This window comes from Lagenorhynchus albirostris, chromosome 1 (genome assembly GCF_949774975.1).
Source record: "Lagenorhynchus albirostris chromosome 1, mLagAlb1.1, whole genome shotgun sequence".
NCBI classification, from domain to species: Eukaryota; Metazoa; Chordata; class Mammalia; order Artiodactyla; family Delphinidae; genus Lagenorhynchus; species Lagenorhynchus albirostris.
Genome location: NC_083095.1, coordinates 122,638,990 through 122,654,008, shown reverse-complemented (window position 1 = coordinate 122,654,008; position 15,019 = coordinate 122,638,990). Strand labels below are relative to the sequence as shown.

The 15,019-nt window shown below is 40.6% G+C and overlaps 1 protein-coding gene across 2 annotated transcripts in view; it reads right to left on the bottom strand.

Moving 5' to 3' along the window:
• The window catches only part of TRIP4 (thyroid hormone receptor interactor 4), a 67,454-nt gene that overhangs the window by 17,784 nt on the left and 34,651 nt on the right, over nucleotides 1-15,019 (bottom strand). For both annotated transcript variants that reach the window (XM_060151683.1, XM_060151694.1), the window contains 2 exons: nucleotides 14,006-14,130; nucleotides 12,693-12,784 (listed from right to left, as the gene is read on the bottom strand). In XM_060151683.1, the coding sequence (XP_060007666.1) occupies nucleotides 12,693-12,784; nucleotides 14,006-14,130 (217 nt within the window). The remainder of the gene's footprint in view (nucleotides 1-12,692; nucleotides 12,785-14,005; nucleotides 14,131-15,019) is intronic.

Sequence of the window (15,019 nt, the reverse complement as noted above, 5' to 3'; positions counted from 1 at the left end):
TTGGCAGAGCCTCAGTACCTGCAAAAAAGTATAATCTCTGCAATTGGGTCTTAGACATGACAGACCACATTAAACACCAACAAGACTTACAAGAAAGGGATTTTTGGTTTGAAAGTCAAAATACTAAAATGCAGCTGACTCAAAGAAAGAGTAAATTAAGAAAAAGGAGGTTCATATTTGTGAAGAACGTGAATAAACTCTCGATGTCATATCCAATTTAGAGAGGATGCTAGACTAAGGGTCACGGAGATGGCACAAGATAGGATAGGGAATGTGGGTTATAAGCCCAAGCAACTGAAAGCAACCATTTACATTCAGTAACAGACTCCTCAGGACGCTGCTCTTCTTGTCTTCAATAACATGACTCCTATCACCTGGTTTCCAGCCTGATGATTGCGGGAGGTGGGCCTACTCTTCTTTCATGCCTCATAAGTTTCATAGCTGTCTAACACAACAGATAATTAACTACTAAACAGCCATTTTCTTCTCCAATCCAGAGGGAAATTGTTCACCAGTCAACTAGAAAACATTTTTCTTGCCATTTTCATAAGAGGAAAAAAAAAAGTTTAGTGGTTTTTGGCAACCACTACTGACTCAGAGCCAAGTGAGCATTTTCACCAACTCCACCAGCCTCCATTTAATCCTCGTACTGAAATGATCAGAAAGTCCCAAATGATGTCACTCTTCCCAAAAAATCCTCAGATGACCTATATGTAAATCTTACACCTGTCTCCAGAGGACTAACAGCTAAAGCAAACATTTAAGAAGAAACTCATTGACAAAGAACATATATTTGCTGTAGGTTTTCTTGGTCTGAACTTTGAGGAACTAGACAGGACATGAAATCAGGCTCTGAAATCTAGTTAGCTGAAAACCAACTCCAAGAAGATTGAGGTGATAATACTCAGAAAGAGAGAAGGAAATGAGTCTGATAAAAAGGCCACAAGCACAACAGATCCAAAGAAGCATATCCTGAAAACAACTGCGTTCTCTGATAAATAGTTCTCATTAAAAAAAAATAGTTCTCATTTTCCTTCAAAGCAATTCAAGGTGTTCACAGGATAACTAATATCTTGGCCCCACTATACTGGAGGATAAGAGTTTTTTCACATCAGAGTTAACATATTGATCATGATACTTTGATGAGATGACTACTGCATATTTGACTGGAGTTGGATAAAGATCATGCCAACTGGCCCTAAGTGGGATAGCTGAACTCACGTACCAGTACCCAGTGCAAATCATGTGCCTAGTAGCAAACATAGAGGGTTCCAGCTCAATGCTACAGAGACCATCCATATTTGCTCCAGGTAAGAGGAATAAGGGATAAGCAAGATGCAGCTTTTGGGTCTTCCAGACACTTGTGGAAGATGATCTGGTTGAAGCCACACAGCATTGGTATCTTGGTCCCAGTGTGACTTTCTGTGCTCTTGGGAATGCTATCTATACTGAAACCTCCACACACAAAAGAACCCAAGAACTTATATTTTCTCTAAAATTAACCTCATAGATTTTCTGCCCTGATTCTTCAAGACCTAAATGGGAATCACCCATTCATGACAATTATTTTTGTGTTTTTTTGTTGTTGTTTTTTCATGACAAATTTTTTGGTCTTAATTTGCATATAGCAGGCTTTCACTCCAACTTAAACTAGTGAGAACCAAAAGAAAATTGCTCTTAATTAAAGATACTACATTGTAAGGTCCTTAACCATTCAAATCTACCCCAATATCTCAGAATGCTAAGACTCCTCTTGTGTTAAGGGCTCTGCCAATTTTAGATTTTTATCTCCCAATGGCTCATCTGACTCAACTGAGAACAACTACTGAGGGAGAGCTCAGCTAATCCTTCGACATGAGTTAACATATCAAGGTAAGATCATTATCAAGTAATATAGTGTTATTAACAGCAACAATACCTCTTTATCAAGTAACATGTCTTTCAGAACAAAACAGATTAAAATATTTTAAAAAGTCCAACTGAAAAATCATAGAAAAACTGATTTTTGTATGGTGATCACATACTACAGAACATCTCTCCTTTACTGCTACAATACAGGCTTCCTTTGCCACACAGCTCCTTTATTTTAAAAAGTCATTTTCCTTAAAAGAAAATTCTCTTCTTATGTATACCCCATCTAGACTAATGGTACTACCATTTACCCCCTCACCGCAGCCAGAAACCAAAGTTTATCTTAGACTTCTTTCTCTCTCCCTTCACATCCAATCAAATCACCAAGTCCTACAGACTTTATCTCCTAAACATTTCAAACATCTGTTCCTTTCTTTCCAACTCAACTGCCAGAGCATTGTTGCTGGCCTCCATCATGCCTCCACCTGGACAATCATGATAATTTCCTAACTCATCTACTTGTTTTCAGGCTTGCCTCATCCAGTCCATCTTTCCTGCTGCTGCCAGAACAATCTTTCTAAAATGTACATCTTATTATCTTATTACATCACTTACATGGTTGCCTTCAGAATACAAGTCAAATTATTTCACATAGCATTTAAGGCTTTTCATATATCAACCAGTGCCTGCCCCTCAATTTATTGTCACCACCGTTAAGTGAACACCTACTATGTGCCAAGCTATATGCTAGGACACTGGAGACAACAAGGTGAGCTGACATAGATGGTGACCTAAAGGAACTACATGTGAACATATAATTACCAAAAAAAAAAAGGTTAAAAATGTAAATAGAAATATGAACACAGTAGCCCAGAGAAGGAAGTAATTAATCCTGTCAGGGAGGAAATGGGTTGAGGTCAGAGAAGACTCTACAGGAGACAGGGACACCTGAGCTCTTTCAAAGAATGAATAGAATTCTCATGGGGGACAAAAGCATGGAGACATAGGAAGGTATATTGAGGAAGATATAAATTCTGCTTTCTTCAGGGATTGCCTTTTTTTTTGAAGGTTTCTTCACTCTCCCCACCCTGCCTCCAGCCAAGCTGAGTTAGAAGTGAGATCCCTTCCTTTATGCATTCCTTTGGTCATATGATAATTATCACGGTTGGGTTTTCTTGTCTCAGTCTCTTCTAGAAGACTTAAAAAGTTCAAGAGGGGATGGAATATCTTGTTAAAACTCCAGATCCTTAATCTTTAGCACAGTGCCTGGCACATGACAGATGGTCAATAAATACTTGCTGAATGTGTGATTATATAATATTCCGAGTAATAACGTCTTAAATTAGGAGATAATTTGCCCCCTGGTTCATAAAGTACACTGAATAACAAACTAAGAAGCCGTTCAACAGATTGCAAAAAGATAGCAAGGTTGTAACGCTACAGCAGATTCCTTCTAGATCAAGCAGACTGCTTTCTCTCTAAGCCTGGGTTTACTTATAGGTAAAATGAAGGTGTCACATTAAGTGACTGAATCTACCTACATAAAACCTTGCATCTGTCCCCACCCCTCTTGTCTCATTCCACTGGCATTTCCTAGAACAGATTTTAAAAATATATCCAACCTGGATGACAAGTGTCTCCTCACTAGACTTCTCACCTTCAGTCTCTTCACCGCAATCCATCTTCCACATTGCTGCCAGATTCATTTTCTGGCTCCGATGACCTTCAAAACACCCCTCCCCGATCCCACGACGGACTAGAGAAAAAAGTCTTACCTCTGTAGCCTATCACTCAAAGCTATCTACCATCTGACCACAACATACCTTTCCATTCAACAAAGTGGTTTGCTATTATTCTCCATACAGGCCCATGACTTTCCACCTCACATTACTCCCTCTCCCTTAGAATATGCTTTCTTACCATGGAAGTAGGAAGACTTGAACAGCAACCCCAATTCTACCATTTACTGACTGACAGTACACAAGTTATCTTAACTCTGAGTCTTAAGTTCTCTCATCTCTAAAAGAGGAGTAAAGATATCAAGTTGCTTGGTATCAAGTTGTTGTGAGGATTAGAAAATAACATATGTAATAGGTCTGGCACATAATAACTGATCAAAAGGTGATAGATTTTATCATTAATACGCTTCAAGGCTAATTCAAAAGCCACACTCCTAAGATGTTCAACATTGCTAATTGTTAGAGAAATGCAAATCACACCTACAATGAACTACCACCTCACACCAGTCAGAATGGCCATCATTAAAAAGTCTACAAATAACAAATGCTGGAGAGGGTATGGAGAAAAAGGAACCCTCCTACACTGTTGGTGGGAATTTAAGTTGATGCAGCCACTATTCAAAACGGTATGAGGTTCCTCAGAAAACTAAAAACAGAATTACCATATGATTCAGCAATCCCACTCCTGGGCATATAACTGGACAAAACCATAATTTAAAAAGATACATGCACTCCTATGTTCATAGCAGCACTATTTACAATAGCCAAGACGTGGAAACAACCTAAATGTCCATTGACAGATGAGTGGATAAAGAAGATGTGGTACATACATACAATGGAATACTACTCAGCCATAAAAAAGAGCAAAATAATGCCATTTGCAGCAACATGGATGCAACTAGAGATTATCATACTAAGTGAAGTAAGTCAGAAAGAGAAAGACAAATACCATATGATATCACTTTTATGTGGAATCTAAAATATGGCACAAGTGAACCTATCTACAAAACAGAAACAGACTCACAGACATAGAGAAGAGACTTGTGGTTGCCAAGGGGGAGGTTGGGTGGGGGAGGGATGGACTGGGAGTTTGGGGTTAGTAGGTGCAAACTATTACATATATTGGGTTGGCCCAAAAGTTCGTTCGGGTTGTCCCCTAATATCGTACGAAAAACCAGAATGAACTTTTTGGACAACCCAATAGAATGGATAAACAACAAGGTCCTACTGTATAGCACAGGGAGCTATATTCAATATCCTGGGATAAACCATAATGGAAGAGAATATAAAAAAGAACGGGGCTTCCCTGGTGGTGCATTGGTTGAGAGTCCGCCTGCCGATGCAGGGAACACGGGTTCGTGCCCCGGTCCGGGAGGATCCCGCATGCCGCGGAGTGGCTGGGCCTGTGAGCCATGGCCACTGAGCCTGCGCGTCCGGAGCCTGTGCTCCGCAACGGGAGAGGCCACAACAGTGAGAGGCCTGCGTATCGCAAAAAAAAAAAGAAAGAAAAAGAAAAAAAAAGAATGGATATATGTGTATAACCGAGTCACTCTGCTATACAACCAAAATTAACACAACATTGTAAATCAACTATACTTCAATAAAAAAATAAATTTTAAAAAATATATAGGGACTTCCCTGATGGCGCAGTGGATAAGAATCTGCCTGCCAATGCAGAGGACATGGGTTCAAGCCCTGGTCCAGGAAGATCCCACATGCTGCGGAGCAACGAAGCCTGTGTGCCACAACTACTGAGCCTGCACTCTAGAGCCCGCAAGCCACAACTACTGAGCCTGAGTGCCACCACTACTGAAGCCCACACACCTAGAGCCCGTGCTCCACAACAAGAGAAGCCACCACAATGAGAAGCCAGCTCCCTGCAGCTAGAGACAGCCCATGCGCAGCAAGGAAGACCCATCGCAGCCAAAAATAAATAAACAAATAAATTAAAAAATATATATATATATATAAACGGCTAGTAAATATTTGAAGAGATAAATGTCACCAATGATCAGGAAAATTAAATGAAAATAACAAAATATGTTTTCACCTACTTTATTAGCAGAAATTAAATTGATTATTATTATTAATTTTTTTGGGGGTGGCTGTGTTGGGTCTTTGTTGCTGCACGCGGGCTAAGCAGCGAGTGGGGGCTACTCTTCGTTGCAGTGCCCGGCCTTCTCACTGCATGGCTTCTCTTGTTGCAGAGCACAGGCTCTAGGCGTGCGGGCTTCAGTAGTTGTGGCACTCAGGCTCAGTAGTTGTGGTTCGCGGGCTCTAGAGCGCAGGTTCAGTAGTTGTGGTGCACGGGCTTAGTTGCTCTGCGGCATGTGGGATCTTCCCAGAGCAGGGTTAGAACCTCTGTCCCCTGCATTGGCAGGTGGATTCTTAACCACTGCGCCACCAGGGAAGCCCTAAATTGATTATTAATAACCAGTTTTGGTCAGGGTATTGGTATAGGAAAGATTCACACCATCAGTGGAATTTTAAATTAGATCCCTCTTTAAGAATTGTAACTTACCAGTTTGTATCAAAGTTTAAATGTATGTATCTTAGACCCTTAAGTTCTACTTTTCAGAATCTATCCTGAAGAAATACTGAGTCCCCATAGGGAAAACAACAAAAAAAGGCACATTCCGAAGTCTTCCTCCCACCTGGAAGCAACCTTTCCCTCCTTTAAATTCCTCAGAGGCAGTCCTTACTTCTCTTAAGACAGTTATCTTTGCTTTTTATTTTGTATTTGGTTGTTTACAAATTTGGTTGTATACATATCTTATCTACCTAGTGGTCTTTCAAACATTCTGAGGACAGAACCCATGGCTGATTCACCTTTTTGTTTCTCTTAGTGTCTAAAACAATATCTGATTTATGGTAGGCACTCAAGTATTTATTGATCTATAAATAATTAAGAAAATCTTAAGAGTTATATGTTCATTTTCAGATGTAAAGCTAAACATTAAAGAATTTACATAAATACACAAGAGTGTTAATATTCCCTTTTTCTCTTCAGCATAAGAAACAGAAAGCATGGGACTTCCCTGGTGGAGCAGTGGTTAAGAATCCGCCTGCCGGGCTTCCCTGGTGGCGCAGTGGTTAAGAGTCCGCCTGCCGATGCAGGGAACACGGGTTCGTGCCCCGGTCCGGGAAGATCCCACATGCCGCGGAGCGGCTGGGCCCGTGAGCCATGGCCTCTGAGCCTGCGCGTCCGGAGCCTGTGCTCCGCAACGGGAGAGGCCACAACAGTGAGAGGCCCGCGTACCGAAAAAAAAAAAAAAAAAAGAATCCGCCTGCCAATGCAGGGGACACAGGTTCGAGCCCTGATCCAGGAAGATCCCACATGCTGCAGAGCAACTAAGCCCATGCGCCACAACTACTGAGCCTGTGCTCTAGAGCCCACGAACCACAACTATTGAGCCTGTGTGCCACAGCTACTGAAGCCCATGCGCCTAGAGCCTGTGCTCTGCAACAAGAGAAGCCACCAGAATGAGAAGCCTGCGCACCGCAACGAAGAGTAGCCCCCGCTCGCCGCAACTAGAGAAAGCCCGCAGGCAGCGACAAAGACCCAACGCAGCCAAATAAATAAATATATTTTTTAAAAAATTGAAAAAAAGAAACAGAAAGCATAATGCTTCCTGGATTATTTAAAAATGAGCATGGGGCTTCCCTGGTGGCGCAGTGGTTGAAAGTCCGCCTGCCGATGCAGGGGATACGGGTTCGTGCCCCGGTCCGGGAAGATCCCACATGCCGCAAAGCGGCTAGGCCCGTGAGCCATGGCCACTGAGCCTGCGCGTCCAGAGCCTGTGCTCCGCAACGGGAGAGGCCACAACAGTGAGAGGCCCGTGTACCGAAAAAAAATGTGAGCATGGCAGTCCTCAACTCATCAAGTGGGCACTTGATACCCAGGTTGCAAACAACTCTAAAGACAGTCTGTTCTGACCTAGAAACTCAAGTAAATATTCTAGTCTTCATGAGAATTCTGAAAATACATTCCCTGTCTCCGTCAAGTGAGCTGTGATGTTAAAGAACTGCTTAGAGTTGGGCTAGCTGTTGCAGACACACAGTTCCCCCCTTCGTTGGGTCTCAGATGCAGCCCTCACAATCTCTTAGGAATCATACATTTTAGGTCTATGAATTGGCAAGTTTTCTTAGTAAAACAGAGAGGATATTTTCACATAATTTAAAAGAGAATTTGGGGACTCTGCATTTTTCAACGCCAATGCCTGGTTTGAATACTGTCTATTATTTCCTTCATTCTCTAATTTCTCATCTCTCAGACTTACGGACAATCCTTTGGTGATAGAAGCCGATGATTTCCACACATGAAGTGATATATGCGATCTTCCTGAAGATCTGTATCGCATGGATACTCATATAAAAAGGAACAAGTAATACTCTCTTCCCCACTGGAAGACAGTAATTCTTTTGCTGATGTCAATTTGTAGGCACCCTGCAGTAGAACTGCCTCAGTGTAATTCCTTAAATACAGGATCTTGGCTATTACAAAAGCCATATGATCAAATGGACTAAAAGGTCAGTAAGCTGGCAGGAGAAGAATGGATTTAGTACAAAAGAAGTAGAATAATCAATGACCTCAGAGATTTCTGACAAATCAGATTTTCTATTGAAGGCAGAGATATAAATAGCACAAACACAATACAGACACATAGAAACAAAAGCCACCAACTCAACTTTCTGTTTGACAACTTGTTAGGTCTAGAGAACTGTTCAAACCACAGCTGCTAATGGTTATGGATTTGGCAATCAAAATGTCTTTGTTAAAAAAAAGGTTTTAACTGCCTTACTATTGAGGTTACAAACCACAGCCTTGATGCATTGTTGCAGTCAACATCCTCCCTGCTGTTTTTGAGAGCTTACATCTGCTGCTGGCAGATAAAACCCTGGCAAGGCATGGGCTTCTTCCAGGGGAGTACAGGAGAAGTTTTAACTAGATGGCTCTCATCTACCTTTCTTTCCTGAGTTGAGCCTACAGCTTTTGCTGTATCATTCCTATCTTGTTCAGGTAGATCCCCTGCCATTACTCAGGAGGACTGATGGTCTAGCAGGGTTTTTTTCTGGCACACATCAGCCATGCCAGCCATACTACTTTTAGAAGACAAAAGGAAGATGAGTTCTTAGCTCAGGGGAAAGCACTTTAAGCACATATTTTTAAAGCCACTTATAGAGTGGTGCACTTGATTTTAAACATCCACTAATAAAACCTTTTCTGTTTGTTTTTTTTTTAAGGAACTAAATGATCACACTATGCCAAAAATAGTGAGGGCTTAGTATATTTTAACTTATCAAAGAAAAGCCAAGAATGAAAGGTCAGGAAGTAAATTACTGAGTTTCTTTGGGGAAGGAAGAAGTTAGGAACAAGATGGAGAATTAAAACATGGTTCCAAGTCACACAGGAGATTAGTTTCAGTTGAAATAAAAATTACTAGATCTACACTGATTTTCAAAGAAAATATGGGACTTCCCTGGTAGTCCAGAGGTTAGGACTCTGCACTTCCACTTCAGAAGGCACGGGTTCGATCCCTGGTCGGGGAACTAAGACCCTAGAGGCCCCGCAGTGCAGCCAAAAAAGTAAAAAAAAAAAAAAAAGGAAAATGCAGTTCAGCTGGGTGATGAGGAATGAGTGTGAAGATGCAGAAAGACGTAAGTCAAGAAACTGTTTCCTGGATCATTCTCCCTCAGTGAACCGACCTATGAGGACAAAAAAACCCAAACATACTTAGGCTAGCACTTGCTAACTATATATATACCACAAGATACCAGTAGGCAAATATGTTGGTGGGGGCTGTTGTGGTCAGAAAGGTATGAGAACACTGCATATTACATTCACCAGATAAATCAGAGAATTGTATCAGAGTCAAAATGCACACCAGCACATTCAGGGCTCTGAGAAATTCTGCAGTAAACAAACAAATTTGTTTAATCCAAATAAATTTTCCAAATGTGTGTGTCAACAGAAACCCCTCACCCCCCTGTTTTTCCAGAAAACACCTATGCCATGGAATAGTTTGGGAAATGCTAGTCTAGGGGTATTACCCCTAAACTCTCAACTCATTCTTGAAAAAACGAGAATAACATTGGTAAAACAGACTAAGCAATCACAATTCTTACATCACAGAACCCTAGCTCAAACAGAGACAGGTAGATTACCAAAGGTGCTCGAGACATTTTCCAAAAGACAGCCAAATACCAAAGCTACGACCTTTAAAAGTGGTAAGATCCTCACTCAATAAATAATCCCCAAATAGGGCTAATATCAATTGTGAATACATTCATGTGCTACTCTCAAACACAGAAAAGAAAGAATGGGGAAAAGCCACAGAAAAGCTGACCATAGGGAAAATGGATATGGGCTCCTGTTTGATGAAACCTCATGGCTTTTGGCATTTTAGGATATTCTAATGTCATACATATCAGGGAAATTCATAAAGAGTTGCCAGGACCTCCAGCTGGGAACATATGGGAGGATTCCTACACTTCTATGTGCTGCCCTCAGCATCCTCAGGACAAAAGACAGAATATAAGCTCAGGTAGGAGTACCATGCTGACCTGAAAGAGAGGTACCCTTGAGAAACCAAAAAGATGTTTTGTTAATTATATTTCTAATTCCCATAAGCCTTGTGGTACTCTATAGATTAGGATTACAGCCCCCTACCCTTCTCAACACAAATTTGTGGCAGAAAGAAGATTGGTTAACTGCCTAGAAATTGAATTCATTTGACCTTGTATCAAGTGGTGGTCTGCTTGATCAACAAATGAGAAAGTAAGGGAAGGCCCCGGCCAAAACACCACCCACACTGCCAGATGCTCCTGGGTTCTCTTTTAGAATGCAAATATCCTCATAAGAAAATATAACACATCAAGTGATACTAAGCTCTTCATGAGTCTCTAAAACTGTAAAGCCTACACCAATGTAAGGAATTTTTACAATTATTACTTCTAGAATGAAAAAAAGGGAGGAGAGGAAAGAAGACATTGAAAAAAAATCAGCAAAACGTCCATAGATAGATAGAACAGGCACAAGTGGTGTGGAAAACAAAGGGCCTCCATGTATTTACAGTTTTGCCTAGGTCTAGATCAGGTACTAAGAAGGGAACAAAAGGGTCGGAGTCAAAATTCACACTTTGTTATACAGTAGAGACTAACACACCATTGTAAAGCAATTATACTCCAATAAAGATGTTAAAAAAACACACAAAATTCACACCAAAACGCAAGCACTGTACTCATATACATAAAGTCCAAAACGCAAGCACTGTACTCATATACATAATCAGAAAAGGGCTGAGGAGGCAATCCACAAGCAAATGAAAGACAGAAAACTAGAGGGACTTCCCTGGTGGTCCAGTGGTTAAGACTGTGCTCGCAGCGCAGATCCCTGGTCGGGGAACTAAGATCACGCATGCCGCACGGCGCGGCATTAAAAAAAACAAAAAATACAGACAGAAAACTAGAGGGATAATAATTACTGGCTAAAACCTGTAAGGAACGAACAGAGGGAGTGAGATGGATGGGAACAGTATTTTGTTTTGTTTTGTTTTTTTAAAGCAGACACTGGGACTTCCCTGGTGGCGCAGTGGTTAAAAATCTGCCTGCAGGGCTTCCCTGGTGGCGCAGTGGTTGAGAATGCAGGGAACATGGGTTTGAGCCCTGGTCTGGGAGGATCATTCCGCGGAGCAACTAGGCCTGTGAGCCACAACTACTGAGCCTGCGCGTCTGGAGGCTGTGCTCCGCAATAAGAGAGGTCGCGACAGTGAGAGGCCCGCACACCGCGATGAAGAGTGGCCCCCGCTTGCCACAACTAGAGAAAGCCCTCGCACAGAAACGAAGACCCAACACAGCAAAAATAAATAAATTAACTAATAAACTCCTACCCCCAACATCTAAAAAAAAAAAAAGAATCCACCTGCCAATGCAGGGGACACGGGTTCAAACACTGGTCCGGGAAGATCCGGGAAGCTCCCACATGCAGCGGAGCAACTAAGCCTGTGCGCCACAACTACTGAGCCTGTGCTCTAGAGCCCGCGAGCCACAAATACTGAGCCCGTGTGCCACAACTACTGAAGCCCGCGTGTCTAGAGCCCGTGCTAAGCAACAGGAGAAGACACTGCAACGAGAGGCCTGTGCACCGCAATGAAGAGTAGACCCCGTTCAGTGCAACTAGAGAAAGCCTGCGTGCAGCAACGAAGACCTAATGCAGCCAAAAATAAATAAATAAATTAATTAATTAATACACCTATATAAAAAAAGCAGACACTAATAGCAGTAATGAAAGGCACAGAAGAGTCTGCAAAGCAAAGAATTTATTGAGAAAATTAAGCTGAAGAATATGTTCTTAAGCACAGTGATGGAACCGCTATTGTGTAAAGTAACTGTTCAAAAAACAGGAAAACCATACTGTTAGGTAAGACTTTTTAGGCTTTAAGGATGGAGTTTCCCACTTTGGATTCCTGCTAGACTAAACATAAGGCTCTAAATTTCAAGAATTTTCCAATTAAGCTAAAGTCCTTCAGCTCCCTCTGCTGTTCAAAAATGTACTCTAGTTACGTCAGTTCAATCTTCAGTAATCAAAATAAATAAAAATACATACATACAATATGTACATACATACACACACACACACCCAAAGCTGGCACGGTCCAGGCAATCAGAGTTTAAAATACTTATCTTTCATGAATTCCCTGGTCTGGACCAAACGTTCCAGAGTACGTAATAACAAATTCTACCATTCCCACTACCTAACTGAAATAATTCAAGGAATAATGAAGGATTTCTTTGCCAAGAGCCGAAGTTTTATTAAGGGATGAGGACTCTACACTATTAGCTGGATTGTGGCAATAGCTTTTTAGGCAGAAATGTATATGTACCAGTCCTCCACACACTAGGAACCAAAGCATCACTAAATTTTTTCCATTTCTCCCATTGTCTTTTCTCTCCCCAATATTCCCTCCTTAGAAGATTCTCCAAACATGTCTAAATTCAGTTTCTAGCTCCTTACTATCTACAGGATACTCTGAGTTGAAGGATCTACAGGTCAGCTACTGTGGCAAACAAAGCATCTGTCCCAGAGAAATACTCTCTACTCACCTGATTCTTAAATTGCTTCTGGGACAAGCAGTCAGTTAGGTCCACACAGCCCAGAAGACAACCTGATGGATAGTCATTGGGAAATTCCACATCTAAATTGAGAATAACAGAAGGATTACATAAATTTCTTCTTTGTGACCCTGGAACTCACAAATCTGTCTTCAATTCTGAACAAATCACTTTCTCTATTATCTATTTATGGACATAAGGAAAACAATGAGGCTTTTTACTTGGCACAACTGTTTGTATTTTAGCAAAACATTTAGTGAGTAGCTGGCTTAGTTCACTATCCACATCCTAAACTATAGGAAAATAAGCCTCATACCATTGAAGTTCAAGGACCCCACAACTTCACTCGAAACAAATCAATTCCACTATACCCAACTGGATCAGACTAGAATTTGGTGGTGACAGGTTCTGGAAACAAGCTTGAGGTGTCAAGAGAAAAACATAAAAATGCAGTTAAGAAACATAAGAATGTCAAAACATGAATTTAAAAGAACCCAGGGACTTCCCTGGCAGTCCAGTGGTTAAGACTCTGCACTTCCACTGCAGAGGGCGTGGGCTCGATCCCTGGTCAGGGAACTAAGATCCTGAATGCTGCAGGTGCACACACCCCCAAATAATAATAATAATAACAACAATATAAATAAATAAATAAAAGAACCCAGTCATACCAGTCGAAACAGAAATGCATTTTTAAGGAAACATACACTTTTAATTCCTAAAGCTTGGTTTCTTAACTTTTAAAGGTGGTTCTGTAATTATCCTCTCATTTTACCTTCAAAACTACTGTATGGGCTGAATAAGAGGAAGGAAGCCAAGACATCCAAGGGTCAGAAGTGTTTTTTAGGATCCAAACTGAGTGTTTGGGGTGACTGTCAAAACTCACTGCTTAAGTCAACCAACTTTGATCTGTCCAAATCCAATAGCATATGTCTATTTGAGTCACTCCCAATAATAAAAAGTCTTACTTGCGGTTGTTCTTCCCAATCTAAAGATCCCAGAATTTATAGTAGTTATTTTACTCTCATAATAAAAAAAATGTAGAAAATTAAGACTAGTTGGTTGATTTCTGGTGTTGGGAATGGATATTTTTATTTGTACTGTTTGGTGAATTAATGTTTTGAACAGCTGTCCATGATTTGCTACTAAACAAACAAACAAACAAACACAAAGTTTAAAGTCCCTTTCAGCCAAAAAAAAAAAAAACCCACAAAAAAGCCACAGGAAGAAGGAGGTGAAAGAAGAAGAACATCAATGACTTCTCTCCACAAAGTAAGACTGAAATTAGAAGAATATATGGCCGTTACCTTTCCCACGAAGGAGAAGATATGTAGTCTGGAGTTCTGAAACTTCTTGAGGAGAGGGTCTTTTGGCTGTGGCTGCTATCCAAAGTCGTCCTCTATGTGGGGTGTACCAGCTTCTGCCCTCCACCCTTAAACAAATACAAATTTAGTAGAAAGAATCTAAATTTTAGTGTCTTGGAAGATCTCATAACGTACAGCAAATTACCCAGTTGAACCAAGAGATCTATAGATGATACCTCACCAAGAAGGGTATTTTTCGTAAAAAACATTTTTCCTACAATACCTTTCACTTGTGTATAAACCCTGTTCTCTAGTTTTCCCTATCATCAGAACAAAGGCAATTCATCTCTCTCAGCTCCTATTTTTTACTTGATCTCTGTAACTCAGAAATGAAGCTTTCACTAGCCTTGGGACTTCTACAATCCAAATCTTCTACTTTCAAGGCATCCAAGTTGTCCCACAAAAATGAAAATCCTTGCCTTTGAGTCATGAAAGATTTTGTTCATTGTTCTCCAACCTGACAGAAAAATCCTCACCCACACATAATTCCCCAAGAATAGTACCTTCATAATTACTATTTAATAGAATTTAAGTAAATAAAAATGCTTATCATCTTTACTCTAAATTGCAACCACATTCATTTATATTTTCTAAGTATTTTATAAAGGGTTATGTTCTTTGCAGATAATTAAACAACCCATTAGCTAGTTTGAAAGAATCTTTAAGTAGAATAACAAAATGCAATCAAGAGAATGTATTACTGACTACTTTCCAAGGATTACAAAAAGATGTTTCTCCTTTAGTTCCTACAAAATGAAATAAAGTAGCTTGATAATATAACCCTATTATACTTGCCTTATAATGGGAAATGGAATTTCTCATACCCTTAGTTTTCCAATATAGATGAATTGGAAGAGCACCAGGCACACAGTGGGTACTCAATAAATGAGGAATGAATCAATATATTTCTCCCTCTACACCAAATGATCCACAGGGTTACCGGGAAAACGTTCTCAC